The 26,310-nt window shown below is 48.1% G+C and overlaps 1 protein-coding gene across 7 annotated transcripts in view; it reads left to right on the forward strand.

The window, feature by feature from the left end:
* Positions 1 to 24,888, forward strand: part of Tnrc6c (trinucleotide repeat containing 6C) — a 109,737-nt gene extending 84,849 nt beyond the window's left edge. For 3 of the 7 annotated variants that reach the window (XM_030245905.1, XM_011248961.3, XM_030245906.1), the window contains 13 exons: positions 1,316 to 1,458; positions 3,094 to 3,267; positions 4,376 to 4,513; positions 8,626 to 8,745; positions 10,693 to 10,776; positions 11,026 to 11,266; positions 14,426 to 14,593; positions 16,780 to 16,971; positions 17,412 to 17,555; positions 19,386 to 19,580; positions 20,353 to 20,423; positions 21,073 to 21,212; positions 21,940 to 24,883. In XM_030245905.1, the coding sequence (XP_030101765.1) occupies positions 1,316 to 1,458; positions 3,094 to 3,267; positions 4,376 to 4,513; positions 8,626 to 8,745; positions 10,693 to 10,776; positions 11,026 to 11,266; positions 14,426 to 14,593; positions 16,780 to 16,971; positions 17,412 to 17,555; positions 19,386 to 19,580; positions 20,353 to 20,423; positions 21,073 to 21,212; positions 21,940 to 22,300 (2,171 nt within the window). In that variant the 3' untranslated portion in view covers positions 22,301 to 24,883. Of the gene's footprint in view, positions 1 to 1,315; positions 1,459 to 3,093; positions 3,268 to 4,375; positions 4,514 to 8,625; positions 8,746 to 10,692; positions 10,777 to 11,025; positions 11,267 to 14,425; positions 14,594 to 16,779; positions 16,972 to 17,411; positions 17,556 to 19,385; positions 19,581 to 20,352; positions 20,424 to 21,072; positions 21,213 to 21,939 lie in introns of all 7 variants that reach the window. The other 4 variants (XM_006533109.4, NM_198022.2, XM_006533111.4 and 1 more) reach the window with 4 other exon arrangements.
* Positions 24,889 to 26,310: the final 1,422 nt, after the last annotated feature.

Here is a 26,310-nt window from a genome sequence, read left to right on the forward strand (position 1 = left end):
TATGTATGTTAGTGCTTCGGAATACTTTATTTACATGTTTTTATAAAAAAAAAAAATGTGAGTTAATCAGGATATGATGTCTCCTGACCCTGGGTAATGTGGTTGTAATTCTTTTTTTACCCAGACTGCCAGCTGTACTATCCATTATGCATATTTTTTGGTGTATATGCATGAAGTGTGTGTGGGCACATGTGCTGTGGTGCATGTTGGGGGTGGGGGCACACATGCAGTGCTACATGTATGTGAAGTGTGTGTGATATATGTGTTCGGGTCAGAGAACAACTTCTGTGGAGTCACTTCTCTACAGCTTTCCCTTGGCTTCTGGGGATCCAACTCAGGTCAGCAGGCTTGAATAGTAAGCGCCTCTACTGCTTAGCCACACTGCCAGTTGACTACGCAGACCTGTGTGTTGACCTGTCGGTAGCTATAGGCATGCTGTGGATGCCAGCCTCAGCGCCTCCTGAGGAGCCTCACCAGTGAAATTCCTTCTCCTCCTTCATTTCTCTGCTGGGATTTGTTAACACCCGACCTACAAGCTACAGTGCTACAGCTCATGCCTGAAAGAAAATGACCTGGCACATGCAATTTCTCTACAAGGCACGGCTAGCTTTCTTGCATTAGGAATACCACATAGCACTACATTAGGGAGCATTCCAAGAGCAACAGAACACACAGCTATGACCAACGTGGCAGCAAATGCACCACAGAGACTCTTCAATACGAGGCTCAGGAAGAGTGTAGAGCACTCCCTTGTCAGACCTGAACTGGACACTCCAGCCAAGTCAGGGTTCCTCTTAACCTCCAGGGTCCACAAGTGAACCATAAGCATGCTACGGTGCTTATGTGGCTGCAGACCCATGAATGATGGGACAGGCTGTAGAAACCAAAGCATGCTGTGTACACTGTAAGGCAGAGAAACCGTGCAAGTGGAAGCAGTGACACATCACCACACCCAATGTAGTAGGCCAAAAGCTTGCCCACAGCAGGCAGTGACCATGGCGGAGGTGAGGTAGTGGTCTCAGGTTACGGCAGTGAGAAGGCTCCACTCGCTGGTGGCCTGGAGCTGGTGGCTTGCAGGAAGGAAGCAAGTCCATGAAGACCTGGGAGCAGAGGAAGTTCATTCTACAAGAGAAGATAATGATGAGTTTCCTAAGGGCTGGCAAGAGCGTGGGGCCAGAGTGGTCAGGAGCAGGGTGAGCAGGTCCAGTCACAGTGTGCACGGTGGTCCTGGGTCTCGAGAGCAGCCCCGGCTCCATTGCCACCTCCTGTCCTGTGCTCGTTCGTTCTCAGTGTTGATCTCCATGTTGTACCCCAGGTGCTCTGCTGGAAAAGAAGGTGGACATGGACAAACGTGGACTGGGAATGACCGACTACAATGGAATGGTCACCAAACCCCTCGGCTGCCGCCCACCAATCTCCAAAGAGTCTTCCATGGACCGCCCCACCTTCCTTGACAAGGTATGGATCTAGGCAGCTGTCTTAGTTCTGCCTTCAACAAGAATTCTTTATCTGAGCTGTGTCCTTAAAGCAAGTCAGATGGAAAGTTAGGACATTTAAGTGGCTTTTGCCTCACTTTTTTTCCTAACATGTAAGAATGTATGACTCAGAGGTGCCTTTGCATTACACATGATACCGTAAGGAGTGGAAAGTGCTAGAATTGAAACTGACTCTCCTTGTTAGCCTGTGAACCTGACAGTTCTCTATGGAGTCATGCTGTAGGGGTCATCACATTTTTCTGTCTCACTTGAAATGTTCAGTTCTTCTGATTGGAGATGGATCCATAGCAGGTGTGACCTTACAAAGGGACTGGGGGGCAGGACAGTTGTAGCATAGGCCTTTAATCCCAGTACTTGAGAGGCAAAGGCAGGGGGATCTCTCTGGGTTCAGAACAGCCAAGGCTATACAGAGAAACTCTATCTTGGGTGGGGGGGGGGGGGGGAAGGAAACAGAATAAGAAAAGGAGTGGAAGGGCAGGGCACCTGTGTCCAGCTGGTCCTTGCCCTGTGTCCACGTTTAGTGCCCATGGGAATCTCCCTACACATTCCAAATGCAGCCAAAACTCTGTCCCCCTTTAGTGTCTCATGGGAGGGTGTCCTGTCTCCTGAGTGGTATGACTCCATAAGGAGAGAACGTCACATTCAATTCAATTTCGGTATTGATCTCTGAAAGTAAAACTGCAGCAAGAAAAGACAAATCTGGAAAGGACTAAGAATCGAGGCTTGGTGGCCGTAACCTGTAATCCCAGCTTCCCCAGAGACTGAGCAAAACCCTGCCTCCAAGGAAAGGAAACTTCTAGGGGTGTTAGCTTGGCAGAGCCCTTGCCTTGCATACTCTGGGGCCAAGATTCCATCTAAGTTCTGTTCCCAGAAGAACCCTTGACACCCTGACAGGACTTGATAGTCCTGGAGTCTCTTTCATGTTCCACACAGACAGATGAGCTGTGGCCTCAGGGTCAGGAACACTTTATACTAAAAAATATTTGTCTGAAATTCCAAATTATTGGCTGGCTTCATATTCCTTATTCTTATATTCCTTATATTCTGAAATGCAGAGGTTACAGTTGTGCACCACTGTGTCTGTTTTTATCTGCGGAATCTGGAAGTGTAATTGGGCCTAAGCTCCTTCGTTAAAGTGTGGAATGATTTGCAGGTAGCTGTGCTCCCAGCTGAGATGTTAGATTTGCAGAGCTTGGCAGTTAGGTGACCTTAGTAGACCTGGAGTCGGTAGCACTTTCTGTTCATGTCGCTCTCTGAGTAAGCCAATGCTGCATGAGGTGGAAACCATGCCCTTGGAGTCTGCAGGTCAGACTTGCTGCTGGCTGTACCTTCCCACCAGTAGCTGGGCGGGGGCAGTGGAGTGGGAAGAATGCTAGAAGCTATAGTGTGTGCTTGTCAGGCTCTGTTTTAACCAAGCAGCATGGTAATCCTCTTTCTCTCTCTCTTCTCTCCTCCTCCTGTTGCCCATGTCCTCCGTTCCCTCATCATCCACACATTTTTTATCGTTCAATTCTTTATCCATCCACCCCACCCCCCACCCCACTATTTCCATGGGACACTGTTTGGTGCTCTGCGTGCTGGCGGGCACCGCACACAGCTCACCCTTTCTTTCTCCAATCAGGATGGCGGCCTCGTGGAAGAGCCCACGACTTCACCGTTTTTGCCTTCCCCAAGCCTGAAGCTCCCCCTTTCCAACAGTGCACTCCCCAGTCAGGCCCTGGGTGGGGTTGCCTCAGGGCTGGGCATGCAAAACTTGAACTCTTCTAGACAGGTAAGGCTGTTGGGAAGAGCAGGCAGTGGCCTACATTCCTGTCTCCTGATTTTTCTAACCTAGTAGAGGGAAAAAGTACTGTTTTCAGTTGATATTTTGATCTTAAAATATGGGGAAATACGTGAAGCTACTGAAATGCTCTCAGGACACCCCTTGGGGTGCTCAAAGAAGCTCAACATTGAATGACAGTTCTAGAAATTTAGTCACTCTATAGGAATGTTTCAAGGTTGTTTTTATGCTGCACTAAAATGTGTTTGAGCTCCTCTCAGCACTCCAAACTCCAGTCATTGCTGCTGATTACAGTGCTGGTCTGTTACCAAGTGTTCTTCAGCACGGGGGCCTGGGCGTCCCTCTCCAAAGACGGAGGGGACTTCTGTGAAATTTGCAGAGCCTGTCATGCTCTGTGTAAGAGGTCCCCAGAAAGAGACTGAGAGGCCTGAGTACCTGTGGCCACTGCAGATTATCATGGACCTGTTGGCTCTTAGCAGCTCCGTGGTCATGTTTAGTGGGAAGATTGAACCCTAGAAACCCACAGTCTATTGGGCACAGGCAGGCATAGCAGGCTCTGCTGTCAGTGCCTCTCAGTCAGCTTTCCAAAAGCCACCCATCATACTCCAGCCAGCGGCTAGGCGGCTCATGCCACCCACCGAGTAGAGAACACAGCCGAGTGAGTGAGTATGTGGGACAGCAGGCCAACTCTGACTTTGCTGACTGGCTCAGTTCAGGGTTTGTTGAAGTGACTGCTGTGTTTCTGAGTTTGCTGCTTCCCAGTGGTCAGCGCGTGTTCTCTCTGCCTCACTTCACGCAGCCTTCAGGGATGGAAGGCTCAGACTCTTCTCTTATCACCGTTATTTTTGAATCATTCTTAATTATCTCTTTAACTGTGACAGCCGTGTTTAGGGACACGTTAAAATGCAGTCATGTGTGTATCCTTGATTTAAGATCATAGGCAGTTCCCTAAGCTGCTCCTTCATCTTCCATAACCTTAAGGACCAGGCTGAAGGGGCAGGAAACAGAAGAAACACCCGCATTCTTGGTGGGAAACTTATCACTCAGCCCTTCCCCAGCCTGCCTGCCCACCTCTTAACAGCTGTCCTGTCTTCTGCAGATCCCGAGTGGCAATCTGGGTGTGTTTGGCAATAGCGGAGCAGCACAAGCCAGGACCATGCAGCAGCCGCCAGTGCAGCCTCTTAATTCCTCCCAGCCCAGCCTCCGCGCTCAAGTGCCTCAGTTTCTATCCCCTCAGGTCCGAACAATAAGCTTTGCACACTGTACTTGGTATGGTTTTGATCTGGATCTGGCTGGATCCTGGAAATTACTGTGATAAACATGACAAGTAGTATCCTGGGTTATTTGGAATGAAAACAAGCAGATTGCTATTGGCATAGAACATCAAGAAGGACCAGGACCCCCAAGACAAGGGTGTTTCAGTGAGGTAGCAGTTGAAGTTATGTAAGAGAGTGTTCGTGCACAGAGCCAGGTGATGGTGTGTGAGAGTGCATGTGCACAAAACCTGACGATGGTGTGTAAGACTGTGTGTGTGTGTGTGTGTGTGCGCGCGCGCACCTGTGTGAATGCAAAGAGTCTGGTGACCTCATCTTTAACCCCAGCATGCAGTAGGCAAGGACAGGCTGAGCTCTGTGAGTTTGAGGCTAACCTGGTCTACAGAGGAGTTCTAGGACAGCCAGGGCTACACAGAGAAACCCTGTGGTGGGAGAGTGTGTGTGTGTGCTACAGATAGGAGATTACACTTTGTATATACTAGCTGATCATTGTCAGATAGGATTGGTGGGGAGGTTGTGGTGTTTGCTCATTGTTTTCATGGTGTGTGTCCTAGTTAGGGTTGTTGCTACTGTGATAAAACACAGGACCGAAGCAAGGTGGGGAGGAGAGCCCTGCCCTGCTCGGCTTGGCTTCTCCTTGTGCAGCACTGCTGATCACTGAATGAAAGCAGGGCAGAGCCTGGAGACAGGAGCTGATGCAGAGGCCATGGAGGGGCCCGCTTACTGGGCTTGCTCCAGCTTGCTGGATCCACCTGCTCATGCAGGACGACAGGAAATGGGTTGGGCCCTCCCTCCTTCCCCCATCAATCACTAATTTAGAAAATGCCCTCCAGGCTTGCCTACAGCCAGTGTTATGGAGGCATGTTCTCAATTAAGTCTCCCTCCTCTCTGATGGCTCTAGCTTGTGTCAAGTTGATGACATAAAACTAACCAGCACCATGTGCTTCCTTCTTCCTTTGTGTCTGTCTGTCTGTCTCTCTCTCTCTCTCTCTTTCTCTCTCTCTCTCTCTCTTTCTTCAAATTTTATTTTATGTAGACCAGGCTGACATGACAGGGATCTCTGTACTTTTACCTCTGCCTCCTAAGTACTAGGATTGACGGTGTGCACCACAATACCCACGAGTTTAGAGACATTCTTTCATGGCCTTACACCATGTGCACACCAGAGAGTCTCAGATCCCCACAACTGGAGTAACTATGTGGGTGCTAAGAATCAAACCCAGGTCCTCTGCAAGAGCAGCCAGTGTACTGAGCCACCTCTCTAGCCCAGACCCATAGAGATTCGTGTGTGTGTGTGTGTGTGTGTGTGTGTGTGAGAGAGAGAGAGAGAGAGAGAGAGAGAGGGAGAGGGAGAGAGATTCATTCATATATAATCATATATATGTGTGTGTATATTTTTTAGATAAAAATATAATTACATTATTCTCCCCCCCCTTCCCTTTCCTCCCTCCATATCCTCCCTTGTACCCCTTCTTGCTCTCATCCCAGTGTATGGTCTCTTGAAGCAAAAAGATCTCTATGAATTCAAGGCCTGCTAGGGATATGCAGCAAGGGCAAGGTCCTGCTTAAACACAGACACAATTTGTGGCCTCTTTGGTGGTGGTGTGTATGTGCGCACGCATGTTCATGTGCATTCCTAAATATATAAATATGGCCTGCTTGTTTCTATAACATTTCTTGTGTATGTTTTCAGGGCTGACAGTTTGGAATTGGATAACCAACTGGTGTGTTTTGTTCCTAGTGGAAACACACACACACACACACACGCATATCTGTTATTCATACTTAGGCAGCCGTGTTGGTAGACTTCACATATATAGTTCTCTGTCATGCTAGGAAACCATCTCATACTCACAGCAAGCTTCCTGTTTCTCTGACTCTTAACAACCTCCAACCTTCTTCTGCACTAATCCCTGAGCCTGAAGTACAAACTCCACAGCTCTGCATATTGATCAGTTACACTTTTCTGTAATGATCTCTTGTCTGTTGGAAAGAGAAGTTTCCTTGGTGGGGGAGGACTACATGTATTTTGGTGTAAGGACAAGTATTTATAGTTGGCTTTATGCTGGTTTAGTAGAGTGGCAGTTGTAGAATCTCCTCTAAGGTCCATGACTACTTCTAGTTCTGGGCAGTTGGCTAGTGTCATGTACCAAGCAGGATTTTCCTCTTGCTGAATAGGCCTTAAGTCCAATTAGAGATTTCTTGGTTTCTGCCAAGGTGTGTGTGCCACTAGTGTCCCTTTGAAGCTGTTGTGGCATGCTGAAGACTCAGTGCCTTGACGTCCAGCACAAGGAAAGAAGACGCTGTGGGTTTGTGTAGCACTAGGTCTGTCCTTTTTTTAAAAAACATTAGCACTGCTTACTTTTAGAACAATAGATTTCACTTTTGGCCTATTTTTAATTACAGAATGACACTCTTTATCCCTTGTTAGGAATATTAGTAATCAGTTCATACTGATAACATCTTTGAACCTGAGGTAACTCACAACTCCAGTCAGTATATAATTATGGTATCTGCTTGGAAAGAGCAAGTGTGTCCTGAAGTCCCCACCTCTAGTAGCACCCAACTGATATAGACAATGCTGCTCTGTTATGAGACTTCTACTACCAACCAGATAGCTGGGATTTCTGAAGACTGTTACTTGTAATCTGTTTGGAAAGAGATCACACTAATCCCATCAGCTGTAACATGTCATTTCAAGTGCTGTGTAGTCTGTTGAAGTGGATATTGTCCAAGTAGCTTACAGCTCTAAAGGCTGCAAGTGCAGAGTAAAGGATTGTGGAGGGCTTACTCATCCTAAATGGCCACTTTTGTGCATCCAGGGGGTTCAGCAAGCAGCAAGCTTCCCTAAGCTTCAATGATGAGGACACTGATCCCACTCAGGACAGGGCCCTAAAACCTAGTCACCTCCCAGAATTCCACCCCTTTAAATTAGTTAGGTTGGTGGTTGGTTGGTTTTATGTGTGTGAGGGTTTGCCTGCATGTGTGCATGTGCACCATCTCTGTTCCTGATAGACAAAGAGGTCAGAAGAGGGGATCTTGAAACTGGAGTTACTTACAGATGGTTGGAGGCTATTATGTGAGTACTAGGACTGAACCCAGGTCCTCTGCAAGAGCAAAAACTACTCTAAAACCACTGAGCCATCTCTCTAGCCCCTGGCAAAGTTTTAACTTCTGACTAGCACATTGGAGAATGTTTCATTGCTCCTAGGAGTTTGGGGGACATCTATTCTGTCCCTGCACATAGGAAGACAGTGTTGACATGTGGAAAAGAACAGCTCTGTACAGTGAGTTGACATGGCTAGAACTTGGTAGAGAAATAATTAAACGTATTAATGAGGATGTAGCAACTCCTATGGAGACTGGTTGGAGGCCTATATAGGATAATGCATCTTCCTCCTACTGAGGCAGTAGTTAGCTGGATTAATATCTCCTTCAGACCTTAAAGTTTCCCTTTGGCAGAACATAAACTAACCTCTGATAGGAATGGCCTCAAGCCATGGAAAACAAATGTACAGCTAAAATATTTAGAGAAGGAAATCTTCTAGGAGCTGTCTTGGCATGATGGTCCTTGCCTATAATTCCAGGATTCAAGAGGTAGAAACAAAAGGATCAGGAGGAATTCTAGCCCATCCACTACGTAGCCATTTTAAGGCTAGCCTGAGACTTACATGAGACCTTGTCTCAAGAAAGAAAGAAGAAAATTAATTATCTATTTATCAAGATAGGGTTTCTCTGTGTAGCCCTGAATGTCTTGGAACTCACTCTGTAGACCAGGCTGGCCTCAAACTCACAGAGATCTGCCTGCCTCTACTTCCCTAATACTAGGATTAAAGGCATGTGGTACCACACCCAGATGAAAAAAAAATACATTAGTTTAAAAATACTTTTTGTATTCTGAACATGTTAACTACTAATGTTCAAATGTTCATAAAATGTTCTCATGGCCTATCAAGTTCTGCTGTCAAACAAATGTAATTGTCAATTAACCAGTTTGAACCCCAAAACAAAGCTATACAGACAAGTCAGTGTTTTCATAGAGATGGTGGTTAATGATATATTTTCTATTAAACAGGTTCAAGCACAGCTTTTGCAGTTTGCAGCAAAAAACATTGGTCTCAGCCCTGCACTATTAACCTCGCCAATTAACCCTCAGCATATGACGATGTTGAACCAGCTCTATCAGCTGCAGCTGGTAAGTGGAGTGGACCCAGGTGAGAGACGAAGCTCATGTCTCAGATAGCAGCAACTCTCTGACACACCGTGAGCTTGCTGTCACCCTCTTCCACAGCCAACTGTGTTCTGTGCCTGCTAGGAATTAGGAAAGTTTTGCTCAAGGATATTGTTTGTACGCTTTGCAAATGTCTTAGCCCCTTCCTGTTCATGGTCTCGCAGATCTATAACCTAGCCTTTCTGTTCCGTGGATCTCTCAGAGTTGCTCCTCTGAGTCACAGAACACAGAAATCATATGAGTGGACATTCCCTCACTCATCCCCAGGATGGTAAACACAGACACCATCCCGGGATGGATCATAGTGGAGAGACTTTGCTGCCATTCCTGGAACAACTGCTGGGGCCTTGAGACTCGGGATCACAGAACCTCAGTCCAGAGCAACTAATAAGACCCAGGAGTCCTTGAAGGTTGTGTGTTTAGCATACATGAATTCTTAATTTTAAGTAGTCGTCTTGTTTTTAACTATTAAATGGCAACCATTGTTTCCCTGGCCACAGAGTGAATTTATCTCTACTAGTGCACCAAAGGTGCTCATGTCTTCTCCAATATCTACTGATCTATATAGAAGTCTTACCGTGGAAGTCCACTGCCTGGAAAATGAGTCTTGAAGGAAGCAAAGGAAATTAGGAAGGCCAGAGAAGAGGTACAGGGGACAGAAGGCTAACCGAAGACCTTTGTGTCTGAGAGCAGTCGGCCCCAAGTCCGTCACTTTTCTAATCACATGACTAGGAAATGCAAGGCTCTAACATTTCTGTAGGTAGCAGGGAAGCAGGACAAAGGCAAGTGTCCCAGAGATGTGTGTGTCCTTGCTGTCCTCAAGGGCACAGACCTCTGGACTTAGGCAGCATATGGCCTCCCCATCAAGCTGTTCCTATATTCCTGACTCGGGAGTCCTGTGTCTGTCAGCCTGCAGGAAGGCCTCCCTACCTACCTGGACACTCAGGAAGCCATGTTGCTTCCTGGACTAAGACAGTAGCTGAAGGCAAGTTCACTCAGGACAGGAAGGGTATTGGAGGCTGCACAGCTTGTGTCTGGGTGATCCTGCAGAGCACTGTCACTGGCCAGAGCTGGGGGGAGGGGGGACTGACACACAGTGTGTGCTTCAGCAGGCTTTCTTTGTGGTATAATGGAGGAAACGGCTGCCTTGTACCTAATGTGTTCCGCTCATGAACTGTTCTTCCAGAAAAATAGAGAAATAAAGTTTATTACTTGCTACAGAACGTTTAGAAGTTCTAGAGAATCATTAAGTGAACACTTTCTCTATAAGTCCTGAGGGGTTTTAACACAACTCTCATTTGGTTCTGTTTAACGAAGTCTTCTGTTTAGGATCAAATGGGCACAAACAACTGAAACCATGTTCTGCCTGAGTCTTGATTGGAGTCTAGTGAGTTTATCTGAGTTACAGGAGCACAGGCGGCAGCTCACAAGCTCCATCTTGAGCTCCCTGAAAAACTATCAGGCAGCTGCACATAGTACTCTCCTGTCAGCAGCTGTTCACTGCTCATCTGACCTCACGGAGGGAGGGCTGTGAACCCAAGGTTGGTGCATTTGGAAGTAACTACAGGAGTCCTCCAGTTAAGAAGTCTCCCAAAATATGTTTTGTACAGAAAATTAATCAATATTCAGCCAACATTTTGAAATAATCAAATTAAAAGACTTTTTACATCAGCGCACAGAGCTCATTTCACAGTTTGCCCAGGAGACATCATGCAGACGTCCTCCCCGCACTTCAGGTCTGGTTCATGTGTTTATTGGATAGAGCGTTACAGTGTTTGCCACATTGTATAGCCAGTCTAGCCTTTAGTCTAGATCATCCTAAAACGTTTTTTTCTATTTTCTGAATGTAGAGAAGATTGAGTCACTTGTCTTGACAGCTTTCTTATGGTATTCCAACTTTTCTATCAACAGGCATACCAACGTTTACAAATCCAGCAGCAGATGTTACAGGCCCAGCGGAATGTTTCCGGACCCATGAGGCAACAGGAGCAGCAAGTTAGTGTCCCTTAGAGTGGCTTTTGCCACTAGCTCCACTTTTAGTAGAGGAGACCCCAGTGGATCAGCCCTCAGCTTGGTGATGGCTTTCCTCTGGTTGGACTCCCTGTGTGGAAAGTCCCAGGGCTGGGTTTGGGACAGGGCTGGCCCAGCTGGTAGAGGCTGAGGTGTGAGTATTGTGTAGATGAGCTATGTGCTCAGCCTCAACCCTGCCTAACATGCGTGGGTGTGTGTGTCTCCACCTGCCAGGTTGCGCGCACAATCACTAATCTGCAGCAGCAGATCCAGCAGCACCAGCGCCAGCTGGCCCAGGCCCTGCTTGTAAAGCAGCCACCACCTCCGCCACCCCCGCCGCACCTGTCTCTGCACCCCTCTGCAGGCAAATCGGGCATGGAGAGCTTCCCCCCTCCCCCCCAGGCTCCCGGCCTTCCCGACCTGCAGACCAAAGAGCAGCAGTCTTCACCCAACACCTTTGCTCCTTATCCTCTTGGTGAGTCTTCTGTGGGCTTCAGAGGCACAGCAGTGGACGGAGCCTCTCCTGTGCTCACCAAGAAGCTGCGCCATAGGTGGAGTGGACAGTGCGGGAACAGCTGTCAGAGGCGCAGTCAGAGGCTTTGTCCTGAGGGAACAGCACTGCCTTCCCTTCAGCATAGCACAAGCTTCATAAGTACCACAGATATTCCTAGTACCTGGGAGGCCCTCCACGGTGGCTCTCCCCTGTACCTCAGGCACTTGCGAGGCAGAGGGAGTTCAGAAGTAGCCTGAACTATACATCAGGGGCCTGCTTGGAGTAGTGCTTAGGAACCCTCTGCTGCAACAACATTCAGTTCATTCTGGTTCGCCATCTGTACGCTTCTTATTTGGGGGTGGGGCTCAAACTATAGCCCAGGCTAACAAAAGCTCTCAGCAATTCTCCTGTCTCTACCTCTCAAGTATTAAAAGTACAGGTCTCTGCTGTTGTTGTTTATCCTCTGTCCTCCAGCCTCAGCTATAGAGAGGCATTTGTCTCATCTGGCCAGTGGTACTCAGACTGGTAATACAGACCCTCCGTAAGATCTGTGGCTGGCCTGCAGTCCTATAGTATAGGTGTGTGGTAACTGCCCAGCACACAGAACCTATTCTGTCAGAACAAGCTTGATGCTGGAAACTTTATGGTACCAGCTAAGGAGAAATGTCACCAGGAACTAGGAGAAAGCATTCCAGGACTGTGTGCTGATAGCTGGCAGAATCTGTGGACATGAATAAGTAGCATCAAATACACACCTCCAGGAGGGCAAAGGCCATCTGGACCCTCCCTTCACTATTGTCTTGTCCGTTATTGTCCCTTGACTGATAGAAGGACAAGTTGTTCCTTGGCAAGACCTAACTTAGGACTTAGACCTCCTCGAGACCAGCTTCTCCCCACTGCTAACTTACACAGTTTGCGTGGTTGCTCTTTGCCTCAGTTCTGCTGTATTTATAGAAATATTCATCACACCGAGTTCTTTTAAAAATTACATGAAGCCAGGTAGTGGTGGCGCTTGCCTTTAATCGCAGCACCTGGGAGGCAGAGGTGGGTGGGTCTCTGTGAGTTCAGGACCAGCCTGGTCTACAGAGTGAGTTCTGGGCAGCCACAGGTACCTTGTTGAAAAGGAAGCAGACAGACAAAAGCTCTCCAGAATGAAAGGCTTGCTGTCCCCACCATGATAGGCTAAAAAGATAAACCTGTAATCTCAGCATTAAGGAGCAGATGCAGGAGGATTGCTGCCAGTACAAGATTAGCCTGGGCTGTTGCCAGGCGGTGGTGGCACACCCCTTTAATCCCAGCACTTGGGAGGCAGAGGCAGGTGGATTTCTGAGTTCGAGGCCAGCCTGATCTACAGAGTGAGTTCCAGGACAGCCAGGGCTACACAGAGAAACCCTGTCTCGAAAAATAAAAAGATTCGCCTGGGCTGTATAGCAAATACCAAACCAACCAGATCATGTACCAAGACCCTCTCTCAAAACAAAAAAGTAAAAAATATATAAGATTAAAATTTAGAGTCCAGTTTACAGGGTACAGCAGAGAGAAGCCCTGTTGTGCTCAGAGTTGTCCATCCAGCCGTTTTCACTGCCTTGTCTGTTGAATCTGTATGAGGAAATAGAGGTTGGAAAGCAGAGGCTATTGAGGGGACAACCCCTGGGCAGATTTACACAGCCGTTGTGCTCGCAGGTGTGGGACTGTGTGTAAACACCTGAAATGTTGAGCATTAGCAGGCTGCGTGCCCAGTGCCATGGCACACATCTGTAATCCCCGTACTCGGAGGGAGAGGCAGGCAGAACTCTGTGGGTTCCAGGGTGATGAGTTCCAGCCCAATCTATGCAACGTGTTCTGGGACAGGCACATGGAGAGACGTCTCAAAAACAAAACAGAAAGGAGAAACAACAGCAGCTGGGTACAGAGAGCCTGCTTCCCACGTGGCAGTGCTTACTCAGCCCAGTAGTGCCTGGTTTTGGCAGGGCAGAACCTGTTTCATTTGCCCTTGTCTGCATTGCTCACTCATATACCCCCATGAATATTGGAGTGTTCAGCTCCTGCTCTAAAATTTAGAACTAAAATGTTTGACTCTACTTGAGTGGTAGGGCTCCCTCTGCCATAACTTTGATTATGGAATGGGACTCACTGTCGGAGGGTGGTGGTGTTTGTGAACAAAATCTCAGTTACTTAGTGTTACCAGTGGGCGAATTCTCAGGAGTCAGATGCTGGCTGATTTTATTGAATCCTGCTTGCAGAATTCAAGCAGAAAGCTCTTAGATTAAAGGTGTGTGCTGAGGCTGAGCCACACTATAGCTAATAACAGGTTGTTCCATTTAATAACACAATCTTGGGATCCACAGGATGATAAAATATCCTGCAACATTTCCCCTCTTTGTCTAAATATAAAGGAGAGGTTTTAACTTTTTTTTTTTTAAGATTTATTTATTTTATATATGTGAGTACACTGTAGCTGTCTTCAGATACACCAGAAGAGGGAGTCAGATCTCATTACAGATGGTTGTGAGCCACCATGTGGTTGCTGGGAATTGAACTCAGGATCTCTAGAGGAGCAGTCCGGGCTCTTAACCACAGAGCCATCTCTCCAGCCCAGAGATTTTAACTCTTAACACAGTAAAACGATTTGCAATAATGAAGCTATTCCTCCCAAACTTTCCACAATGTCCAGCTTGCTTGTATTTTGTGATCTTAGGAATAAGTATATTTGAGTTCAAAGTTGTGTAAAATATAACTGTCTTTCTCATATGAACTTAGCAATTTGAATGTCCTGAGCAGTTTGTAGTCTTAGCCAGCATCCCACACCAAATTTACTGAACTACATAGTGAATTCCAGGACAGGTAGGGTTGACATACTGAGACCTTGTCTCAAAATATAAAGCAAAGCCAAAGTCTAGCAGCGTGGTACATTGCTGTAACTTCAACACTCAGGATTCAGAGGCAGGCAGAACTCCTTGAGTTTTAGGTTAACTGAGGCTACATAGTGAGGCCTTGTCTCCAGAAAGCTCTAGGTGTAGCTGATGGGTTTACCATGGAAGTGTGTGCCTGTGCCTGAGGCTGGACGCTAAGTCTCCAAGAGGTCTTTCAGAGCAGAGGCTTTGATGGAAGAGCAGATGCTAACGGTGTCTGTGCTTTTAGCTGGATTGAACCCGAACATGAATGTCAACAGCATAGACATGAGCAGTGGCTTGTCTGTGAAGGACCCGTCGCAGTCCCAGTCACGCCTGCCTCAGTGGACACATCCCAACTCCATGGGTAACTTGTCTAGTGCTGCTTCTCCCCTGGACCAGAATCCTAGCAAGCATGGTACGTATGCTCGTGCCAAATGCCCACCCACAGAAGGCAGCACTTCACTTATTGACGGGGTAGCTAGCCTAAAATATCACTTTTCTTTCTGTGCATTTCTATGAGTGCAATTCCCAAAACAGAAAAGGAGTCTGCCATTGCACAGCACCTTCGAGCTAACCATCAGATCTTAGCTCCAAACTCATAATCATTAAAAATGCCCCAGAATACCAAAGAGCCCAGTGTTCTTTAGTTAATTCCTTTTTTCTGCCAACAAAAAGAGCCAACTAAACCCTAGAGAGATGGCTCAGCAGGTAAGAGCAGGTACTACTCTTGCAGAAGACCTGAGTTGAGTTCTAACAGCCATACTGGGTGGTTTACACCTGCTTCTGACCGAAGATCCATGGCCTCTATGGGTGCCTACACTCACATGTAGTACATGCCCACCCACATGCCATACACAAATATATAATTGGGAATTTTTAAAAATTTTTCTTAATGTCAAAAAAAAGTACTAAAAAGAATCACCTTTAAAAAATGTAAGTCACAGAAAGTATCAGATAGGAAGGAGAAAGAAACAAACATGCTAATGATCATATTGGCCTGCAGTGGGCTAGAATATGGCTCAAAGACAGGCCACTAACCTGGCCTTAGCGGCCTCCGTTCAGTGGTAGGGCACTAGGTTCACATGTGTGAGGTCCTGAGTTCTGTATCCAGAACCAGAAAGGAATCAATGAAATGTAATAAAGTATATAGTTTTCTTTTCATACAAAGTAATCTAAAAGGAAAATTCCCCTCATGAATAATTTAGCAAGAAATTCTCCATATGACATCTGGTCCCTTTGCATTGTTGATTTTCTCTGTATAAATCAGTGCCCACTTTGTTTTGCATAGTAAGGGCACCACTGCAGCAAAGGGGACATGGAGGTACCAGCAAACACAACCACTAACCAGGAAGACACATACTGTGTCCCCAGAAAAACTTAATGGTGGGCAGCTTACCAGTGCATAAAGATTCCCAGCTTCAGGTGATTGGGGAATGATCTCTAATCCCCAGCAGTTATGAGGTACAGGCAGGAAGACTAGGAGTTCAAGGTCGTCCTTGGCTACTTACAAGTTGGAGGCTAACCTGTGTTACATGAGACCTGTCTCAAAAAATATTTTTTTCTTAAATAAGATTTACAATGTGGCTAGGGGTATAACTCGATCACTGATAGTTCAAGTATCTGTGTTTATAGCCAGAAGCACAAAAGATATGGTGGCCTGTAATCCTAGCTCTTAGAGGCAGAGAGAGGCAGGCAGATCTCTGAATTTGAGGCCAGCTTGTCTGCAGAGTGAGTTCCAGAACAGCCAGGGCTGCATATTCACTGGCTATGTGACATAAATTGAGCTTCTTAAGAGGCCAAGACCACATGTCACTTAAGCCCAAGTATTCCAACCTGCCTGGTTAAGTCTAATTTTAAAAGGTGGGCTGGAGGAAGATCCAGAAATTCAAGGGCATCTTTAAATACACAGCAAGCAAAGTACACAGAACCCTGCCTATCTCAGAAAGAAAGAAGCCTTCCAGCTCGACAATCTCAAATAGTTTATAGTGGCACACACCTCTCATTTCAGCATTTGGGCAGGTGCAAGTTGGGAGGTGAGGAGTTTAGGCTTATCCTTGGCTACATATGAAGTTCAAGGCCAATCCAGACTCTATGATACCATCTCAAGAGAACATAGAGTACTAATACACCATGGGTGAAGCCTTGGGTTTGATCCACGGCACTAAAAAGTAATGACATTAACCACTGGGGGAGGGGGGTTGGCACACTCCTGTGATCCCAATGCTCAAGGGGCAGAGGAAGGTGGATCTTTCTGAGTTTGAAACTGGTCTGGTCTATAGAGTGAGTTCCAGGGCAGCCAAGAATGCATAGAAAAACCCTGACTTGGGGAAAAAAAAAATCTCAACAATAACAATAATGGTGTGTGCTTGGTACTAGTTGGGTTAGTCAGTGTCTCTAAGGGGTAGAAACTTAATCTGTCATCCACAGGGCCCCGAGTTCTGTGCCTCGCACCACAAAAGAATAGTCATCTAAAGACCATGTTTGGGGTAACTGACTCAGTTCTTAGAGAACCCTCGATCGAGAGGGCTGAGACCCTGGACGCAGGAGGGAGGTTGTGCTGTATCCCGGGGACTCACTCTGTCCCTGCTTCCTGCTCTGTAGGTGCTATCCCTGGAGGTCTAAGCATCGGGCCTCCAGGTAAGTCCTCCATTGATGACTCTTACGGCCGGTACGATTTAATTCAGAACAGTGAGTCACCAGCCAGTCCTCCCGTAGCTGTTCCCCATAGCTGGTCACGTGCCAAATCTGACAGTGATAAAATCTCAAATGGCTCCAGCATCAGCTGGCCCCCAGGTAAGACTGCATGACACTTGTGGGCAGCAGTAGATTCAGGTGTGCCCCAAGCCCCAGAGAGCGGTTAAAGCCGAGGGAGCCTGGGTCTGCACTGTGGGTCCTGCAGGCATCACGTCTATGGCTTTGGGGTTTCCATTAAGGCTCCATGCGGTATGGTAGTGTCAAGCATTGTTCTGTAGCTTCCCAGTTCGAGGTAAGAGAAAACCAGTGGCAGGTGGCAGTTGGGGAAGGGACACCAGCTCCCACCTGGGAAAGGCATTCCTGTCTGAAATGTTGCTGGTCCTGGTTTCTTCCAAAAGGATGAACTGTATGTAAGCAAGGCGTGCCTCTGGGCCTGATTATCAGATTTAGAAATTTCTAGATATGGAAAATGAATTTTAAGTGTCATGATGCAATATGAAGGTGCGCGCATACAACCCCAGTTTGGTTTCCGTGAACAGAATTCCACCCTGGAGTTCCATGGAAAGGACTTCAGAACATTGACCCTGAGAATGACCCTGATGTCACGCCTGGCAGTGTCCCTACAGGACCTACCATCAACACCACCATCCAGGATGTCAACCGCTACCTCCTCAAGAGTGGAGGTAAGGAGGGCTGTCACCCCTGCCTGCTGTGCATCATCTGGCTGTGTGGGCCATGAGCCAGGTGTGGCATCAGAGGACGCCAAGCCAAGCCTATGTGAGGACTGACGAGGTGTGGGCTTGTGTTGAGTGTCCCTTGGCCAGTGTACTCAGAACAACATGTGCTTCAGATTTTGTTTTGTTTGGTGGTTTTTTTCGAGGCAGGGTTTCTCTATGTAGCCCTGGCTGTCCTGGAACTCACTCTGTAGACCAGGCCGGCCTCGAACTCAGAAATCCACCTGCCTCTGCCTCCCAAGTGCTGGGATTAAAGGTGTGCACTACCCGTACTAGGCCTTATAAAAACTCAAAAACACAAGATATGTACACACTGTCTTAGATGTACAGGTATACTTGTAGTCATCAAAGCACATCCAGATTTTTAAACTAGTGTGCCACGCCTTGCTGCATGGGACTCCCTCCAGAAGATCCTGAAGCCTCTCTTCCTTGGGGATTCCAGGAGCACTCCATGCCCAGAGAAGAAAACTGTGTTGATGTAGTTCAGCTTCATGTTCAAAAATACAAAGCCAGGGCTGGAGAGATGGCTCAGCAGTTAAGAGCACTGTCTGCTCTTCCAGAGGTCCTGAGTTCAATTCCCAGCAACCACATGTTGGCTCACAACCATCTGTAATGAGATCTGATGCCCTCTTCTGGTGTATCTGAAGACAGCTACAGTATACTCACATGCATAAAATAAATAAATCTTTTTTAAAAAAAAGCTGGTACCGCTAGATTGTTTGCACTCCTGTTCATGTTGACAGAGTGGTGTGTTTAAACCTTTTATACCTCCACTGGGGAGTGGCAAAGAAAAAAGCCAGAATAAAAACCATCTTTCTTGGTAGCATTTGGTTTGCAGAGTATCTAGCATGTGTTCACGATGAAGCTGTAGTCCTCCTATTGGCCAGTGTGGCAGGAGAGCAGGTAGATCATATCTGTATTGTGATGTCTCAGGAGCACATGGGGGATCGTGGTGAGTTTGCGCAGATGAGGGAGTTGGGCTGGTGTGACCGTTGCTTTTGTTTCTCGTAGTGAGTTGTAATTACTGCATCCCCAGTCAGCATGCCTGTGCTGCCTCCCAAATCAGAAGCAGTGGAGGCATCTGTGTCTACATCGAGATAGAAAAAGGCTGTCCCTAGACCTTGGGAGATTACAGTGGCTATGGGAAACAAGTCTGTCAGAAGGAGCATTTTTCTGACGGGGCTAGTGCCCCTAGACATTGTATAAGAAACCTGTGCAGGCCATGCTTCCGGCCATGACCGTCTCAGCACAGCTTGCTGAGGATACGTTAGAGACTGAAATCAAAAGGCTAGGGATGTGTCCCAGTGGACAGGGTGCTTGCCCAGCATTCACTGAGCCCTGGATCCATTCCCAGCACCAAGTAAATCAGGTATAGTGACACATGCCTGTAATTCTGTCACTTGAGAGGCAGAAGCAGGAAGATCAGCACAGGCTCCAGGCCAACCTTGGTGGTCCTGTCTCAATCAAATGAGCACAAAACTAGTGTTTTTTCCACAGCCAGTGTTAGCAAGCTGATGAAGTGTCAGCAGTCCACAGTCTACACAGTGCACACATGGTATCTTAGAGCAGAAGGTAGAAGGCTCAGAGGCTAGGAGGCTGAGGCAGAACCCAGCAGGTGGAGGCCAGCCTGGGCAGCAGACAGGGACAGCATGAGACAGTGCACTTTGGTGCTTTGATGCTGTTGATCTTTCCCATCTGTGATGTCAGTGTCCTGCCAGCTTCCAGAGCTGCAGTCCCTCTCGGCCTGTAGACATGCATATACTGTCTCTCTCCTTCTAGGTAAGCTGTCTGATATTAAATCAACATGGTCCTCAGGCCCAGCCTCTCACACGCAAGCCTCTCTGTCTCATGAGCTGTGGAAGGTACCCAGAAACACTACTGCACCCACCAGGCCGCCTCCAGGCTTAGCCAATCCCAAGCCTTCCTCCACCTGGGGCACCAGCCCCCTCGGCTGGACCAGCTCCTACTCCTCGGGTAAGCACTGCTCAGGTAACTGCTGTCGACAGGGCACAGGGCACTCATAGCTACTCTACATGTGATTCAGGAAGTGTGTGTGTCCATTTCACCCCATGCCTCTCATCAGACTCCCCGTGCCTGGGAGCATCTTATACTGGCAGGGCATTGGACACATGTACCACATGAACTGTGTTGTCCTCAAAAAGACCATTCAGCCATTTGAGGCTTCCTGCCCATCTCAGCCAGCACAGAGATCTTAACTTCTCTACAAGGTTCCATGGAAAAAGTAAGACACTTTGAAGGTTTTGTTCTATTGCACAGTAGGTCCCTCCCAGCACACTCATGCATCACATGTGTGGTCAGCCGGTCACTGGGTTCCTCTGACTACACAGACCAACTGCAGATCCTGCGAGCAGCAGCCCAGCCTCTGGCAGCGGCCTTGCCCGATGCACTCACCTTATCTCATTAATCACAGTTGTAAGTGTGTGGATTCCGAGTGAAGGCTGGGATGTGGCAAGACAGAGACTAGAACTGCAGGGGACTCTCAGGGCCCTTCAGATCTGACCTCCTCCCAGTACAGACAGAAAAGGACAGACCTCCTGGTGCATTTGGGAGGTCAGGGTTTTCATTGCCCATGGATGGAATCTGCAGTAATTATGAGATTGGGCTTCTCAAAAGGTGCCATGGCTGCTACGGGATGGAAAAACTAAAGCTTGCTGTATGGTTTAGTTCAGACTAAAAATATGGCCAGTGGATCGATCGTGCTCTTGTCCTGTGATTTGTCACACAGGTTCTGCATGGAGCACTGACACCTCAGGAAGAACAAGCAGCTGGCTCGTTCTGCGCAATCTCACACCCCAGGTAAAAGTGCTGCCATGTTGGGGGTCGGGGGGCTGTCATATCATACCCATGGGTAGCTGCTTATGGCCAAGGAGGTACCTACTTTGCCCTTGGAACAGATAACTGTCTGTGTCAGGCATCTTTTCTCAGAACCCAGAGTGGCAGAGGCAAGTGTGGGTGCGGGCAGGTGTGAGTGTGGGCAAGTGTGGGTGCGGCAGGTGTGAGTGTGGGCAAGTGTGGGTGCGGCAGGTGTGAGTGTGGGCAAGTGTGGGAAGCACAGGTAATTCTCTCAGCTATGTTCCTCGAAGCTTATTTGCCCTTCCAAAGCTGACAAATCTACTCTTAGGAAGAGGACCGTCCATCTTATAAACACATCATTTGAGGAGGTTTGGCCCTCTCAGCTCTATGGTCAGCCTGTGTTTACCATTCCCTGGCACAGAACGGGCCTGTCTCTGCAAGGCTGCCAGCCTGCTGCTGTGCCTTTTGCAAACTGTGGAACCCAGAATGGGACTTTGGCCCACACTTGAGCTGCCTGGCCACCGAGGCATCTGTCACTGTCAGTTACAGTCGTGAGCCTGTCTAGTTCGCAATGCTTGCATCCAGTGTTGGCCCCTCCAGAACATAGCAAGGGCCTGGAGGAAGTCACGCCCCGCCCTTTGCTTCTCCTCAGATCGATGGTTCTACACTTCGGACGCTGTGTCTGCAGCATGGACCTCTCATCACATTCCACCTGAACCTAACCCAGGGCAACGCTGTAGTCCGCTACAGTTCTAAGGAAGAAGCCGCCAAGGCCCAGAAGTCTCTGCACATGTATGTTTTCCTCAGCCCCTCAGACTGCCAAGTAGACACAGGTGCCCAACAGTGTTAGGAGGGGATGGGGAAGTGCTACGCACCCCACACTGCACCCCAGGTAGCAAGTGCCCTGATGAGAGGCTGGCAGTCCAAGGCAAAGTGTGGGCACACTTAACTTCTGCGGCCTAGTTCCTCTGCCTGCCGGCAGCTGTCCTCTCCCCATGTCTCCGTGTAGTCACTGTGTTGGTTTCAGTCTGTCTGTGAGTCCCCTAGGAAGAGCAGCCCACTGTCTCCTTGAGGGTGCTTTCTATGCAGTCCTGCTCTGAGTGTCACCTGAGACACGAGACACTGATGCCAGCTGAACCCCCATTGCACAGCACTTTTTTTTTTTAAGATTTATTTATTATATCTAAGTACACTGTAGCTGTCTTCAGACACTCCAGAAGAGGGCGTCAGATCTCATTACAGGTGGTTGTGAGCCACCATGTGGTTGCTGGGATTTAAACTCAGGACCTTTGGACAAGCAGTCAGTGCTCTTAACCGCTGAGCCATCTCGCCAGCCCCTGTGCAGCACTTTGAAACGCACACTCCACACATGAGTCTTCTGTGGCTGTGGGAGTCTAAAGTGAGGGAGACACAGGCACAGGCTGGTAGCCTGGGACGTGGCGATCCTTTTATCCGTCTTCACGAGTAGTACAGACTCAGGACGAAGGGTGACATACTTACCCAGCCTCTTGCCTTGTAGGTGTGTACTGGGAAACACCACCATCTTGGCTGAGTTTGCCGGGGAAGAAGAAGTGAACCGGTTCCTGGCCCAAGGCCAAGCCCTCCCACCCACCTCCAGCTGGCAGTCCAGCAGCGGGGGCAGCCAGCCCAGACTGGGCACCTCGGGCAGCACCCATGGCCTAGTGCGCAGCGACACTGCCCACTGGAACACCCCATGCCTGAGTGGCAAAGGCAGCAGTGAGCTGCTGTGGGGTGGGGTCCCCCAGTACTCCAGCAGCCTGTGGGGCCCGCCCAGTGCTGAGGACGCCAGAGTGATCGGCAGCCCCACGCCTCTCAACACTCTGCTGCCTGGGGACCTGCTCAGCGGCGAGTCCATCTAGGGGCCACGGTCACTGGGGGAAGAGAGCTGACCATGCCAGGGCCGGCTCCGAAGCTCCAGCTGACGGACAAGCTGCCCCTTGGAGTACCTCTGTCCAGTCTGAAGATGAACCTTGGCCTCGGCCCCTGTGAACTGTTGAAGACAGTGCGGGCTGAGGTTGGTCAGTGTCATGTGCTAAGGACAGGACGTCTCTCATAGCTTTTTATTTCATGTCGTCTTAGGTTTGTACAGTGCGCTGCCATTTTGAGTTTTAAGTATAAAAGCTGCTTAGAATAGTTCTATCATGAAGGGCACTTTTCAGATTGTGGGCTGGAAAGGGTTATTTTATGGTGGGGTGGGGGGAGACTTGAAGCCTATTTAAAGTGAGCCTGTGACGATTATGCACATTACAGAGGCGGTAGGCGGGACAGGCGGCTGGGCTGCGTTGTGCGGGCACAGAGCTGAGGCGTGTGGCCAGTGCTCTGTCCCCCCGATCGCCTGCGCACATTACCCTCGTTTCGTTACCTTTTCATGTCATTTTTTTTTATCCCAAAAAAATATTTTTTAAAAGTTAAAAAAAAAAAGACATATCAAACATGCAAATACTTGAACCCAGCAGGCCAATACCGAAATGTGAACACTTCCACGTTGACATCCGTGCACAGAAACAGGCTCTAGGAAATGTCTACGTTCATAGCCTACATGTGCGTGTATGCGTGAGTGCGTGTGCTTGTGTGCTTGTGTGGTGCGGTGTGCAGAAGAGTGTGTGTGAGTGTGTTCTTGCACAGGCAGGGCTTCCTGTGCGTGCGTGCGCACTTGAGTGTGTGAGGGACTTAACTGTGGGTTTCCCTTCTAGTCAGTATATGCTTTTGGTTTTGGTTTTTTTGGGGGTTTTTGTTTTTGTTTGTTTTGTTTTTTGTTTTTGGCATTGGTCAAATGTTCTCATTGTTGTTATTTGCTTCTAACTTTGCACTGAGGTGTCTCTGCCCTTCCTTTAGCTAATCCTAAACAGTAAAGAGAATTCTCGGGACAGGGCTGGTGACAATTCATGTGTAAATGTTTACTCAAGGACTCTGTTGTTGCATTTAAAGTCGCAGTGTATATCTCTGGAGAAATGATGTGTCTGTCTACTTCAGCAGCTTGTCATTGTGGACTCATGCAGAAGATTATTACCAGAGTATTGCACCACTTCCCATCTGCAATATAAAGTTAAAGAGAAAAACAAACTCTTGTTGAACTGTGGCCATAGATACTTGTAGAGACTGGTGCCGCGCACGAGGCGCGGGCGGGCGGGCGGCCGGCCGAGCACTTGGACGTGGTGGTGACTGCTTTTGGAGGAGCTGTGTTTGGGCTCCCACCTGTTTACAGACTTTTTTTTTTTTTTTTTCCTCCTTCAGACTTTAAAATAAAATTTTAAAAAAATTTTAAAAATGTTAAAAGGAATAAAAAAAAAAGACTTCCATCATTTAAAACAAACAAGCAAACAAACAGCAACCTATTTTCAGATACAGATGTGTTGCTCCAGAGCTCTGGGATGGGACATGCTGTTCCCCTCCAGCCGTCGCGCGTGCGCGGACTCTGTGGACTGTCTTCACCCCTCCTCAAGGTGACAGGGCCTCGTGGTCTCTGTCTTGCACACGCCAGCTCGCTCTCAGGAACGCCAGGGCTCCCGAGGGCGGTGCCACACCACTTCATGTATTTTTAAACCCAACTCCTAGCACTGAAGATGTTATTTAAAAAAAAAAAAAAAAAAAAAGAGAGAGAAAAAAAAAGAAAGAAAAGAAAAAAACACACACACACACACAAAGAAGAAAAATACCTAATCTCTAATGTGTAGCAGTTACATATTTACCAAATAATGGACTCAAAAGAAATAGATGTTTGAAGAGTGCTTTATATATTAAAAATTGCTTTATGTTTTAAAGATGATCAATGTTTTGATTGTTTTACAAGGAAGAAAGACAATGAAATCACACACCCTCAAGTATGTTTTAGAAAAGTATATGAACATTGTACTCCCTGCCTACGTGGTCGGGAAACTTGTGCATTACATTTTTTAATTAGCTTTTTAATGGTTTTATCAAAACAGAAAGCAAGCAAGCAAGTCCTGCACGGTTGCAGCAACGCAGTGCTTTCTTAGAGGATCAGGAACTATGCACAACTGGGTTCAAAACTTGTTCGAGTTTTGTTATGTATCCCACGGAATGGCCCTCCTCAGAGTGACTGCATCTCATCGCCATTACGTGCGTCCTAGATATTTGATGTATGTATATCCAAGTATGTATATCAAATACGTGCGTGTGCGCGCTCCCAGACGCACAGCTTGCCATGCTGCCATTTAGCACTGAGTTGTAGAAAAACTCATGTTTTAAAACTGGGGATGGAAGGAAAAGATGTTCCCAGTTTTTGTGGGCTTTCCCCTCTTTTTCCTTTTTGATCCTTTTGAATTTTAAATGTCTCTGACTCTAAGATTAAAAGAAAAAGTTTGTGGCGCTTAATGCCCTCCTCTTGGAATGTGATGGTTGGACGCACACCGGAGGTTGCTTTCGAAAAATAACAGCGCTTTGTTGAGTCTTAATAAACTGCAGTTTTTCTTGGCTATTGATGTAATTGCTGTGTCTTTCATCTGTGAAAGGCAGGTGCTTCCTTTTCATGTGTGGAGACAGCCTACTATGTCTCTGCTGAGTTTGTACTCGTCTCTGCCGAAACTCGCAGTCTGGGCCATTTGAGGTGTTTGTATGTAGCCTTTGCTCTTTGGTTCTGCTGCGAATAGTGGATCCTTTTAGTAGCCATTGGGAGGCGTCCCAGCTTCCACGTCCTCCCAGGACCACCACCCCACAGTCACTCACACGCCCAGTGCCAGCATTTTAAGAAAAAACAGTAATCGTAATGGAGAGGCTGGGGTGTCGCTCAGTGGTCTTCGTGTGCAGGCACAAGGCCCTAGTTCCATCCCCAACACTATCTGGAAAAAACCAGTGGTATGTATCTGCAGTCCCAGCACACAAGAGGCTGTGCCTGAGTCCACAGGCTCAAGACCAAGTCAGACAACACAGCAAGACCCAACATGTGCTTCCCAAGTGTTTTATTGATCTCTTTCCCCTAAAACCATAGTGGCTAATGTGCACAAAATGGCATGGCTGCCAGCAGGATCATGGGTGACACGGGAAGTAGAAACATGATGTCAGCTTTCACCCTCGAATATCGACCCACTATGTGCTGAGGATGAGCCCTGGCCTACCAGGGGACTCAGGAAAGAACAGGAGCTGCTAGTTCTGCTAAGAAAATCACTGAGGAGGCCCCTGGCCCCAGGAGAACCCAAAGACCAGAGGAAGAACGAGACTCAGAATGGCACGCTGCCCTTGATCTTCCAAGAACTGCAGCTCTGCTGGCCAGAGCACCAGCGGAAGAGCAGGCAAGGCCAGACTAGTAGCAGCCTGCGGCTCAGGTACTTTCGTCTCTTAGGGGTAAAGCAGCAGTGGCTGGTGTCTTTGTGAAATGCTGTGCCTTGAAGACTTCCAGGGAGTGGACAGTCGGTTTTGTGGTGGAGGTGGCCATTGAGGCTGTGTTGGATCTACAACAGTGAGGAGCAGAATGATGAAGATCGACAGAAAAGGCCTCATGTGACTGGATCGGACGAAGTAGGCCTGTCAGGGATCCAGGAAATGGCAGGCTTGGACCTGCCCTATCACTGCACTGTTCTGACAAGATTGACACAGCAGTGATGGCAGGGTGCCTGGCCAAGGCGGTAGGATGGCGGAGGAGAGGCCTGCAGAGGTGGGTAAGAAGCCCCTGACATGGGCGTGAGCTAGGGTGGGAACTACTGTGGGCTGGCCTAGACTGAAGCTGGAGGAAGACATTGGCAGCGCGGGATGTCAGAAAGCTCCTTTGCAGCCACAGGACTTTGAGAAGACCCAGGAAGCCGGGGTGAGGTGTGCCCTCGGGTACCACTACTACTGATGAAGGCAGGCATCCTCACAGGCTCGGCTCCTGCGGCCTGTGAATCCCATGCTTATCAACAGTCTTCAGATTAGG

Source organism: Mus musculus, chromosome 11 (genome assembly GCF_000001635.26).
Source record: "Mus musculus strain C57BL/6J chromosome 11, GRCm38.p6 C57BL/6J".
Classification (NCBI taxonomy): domain Eukaryota; kingdom Metazoa; phylum Chordata; class Mammalia; order Rodentia; family Muridae; genus Mus; species Mus musculus.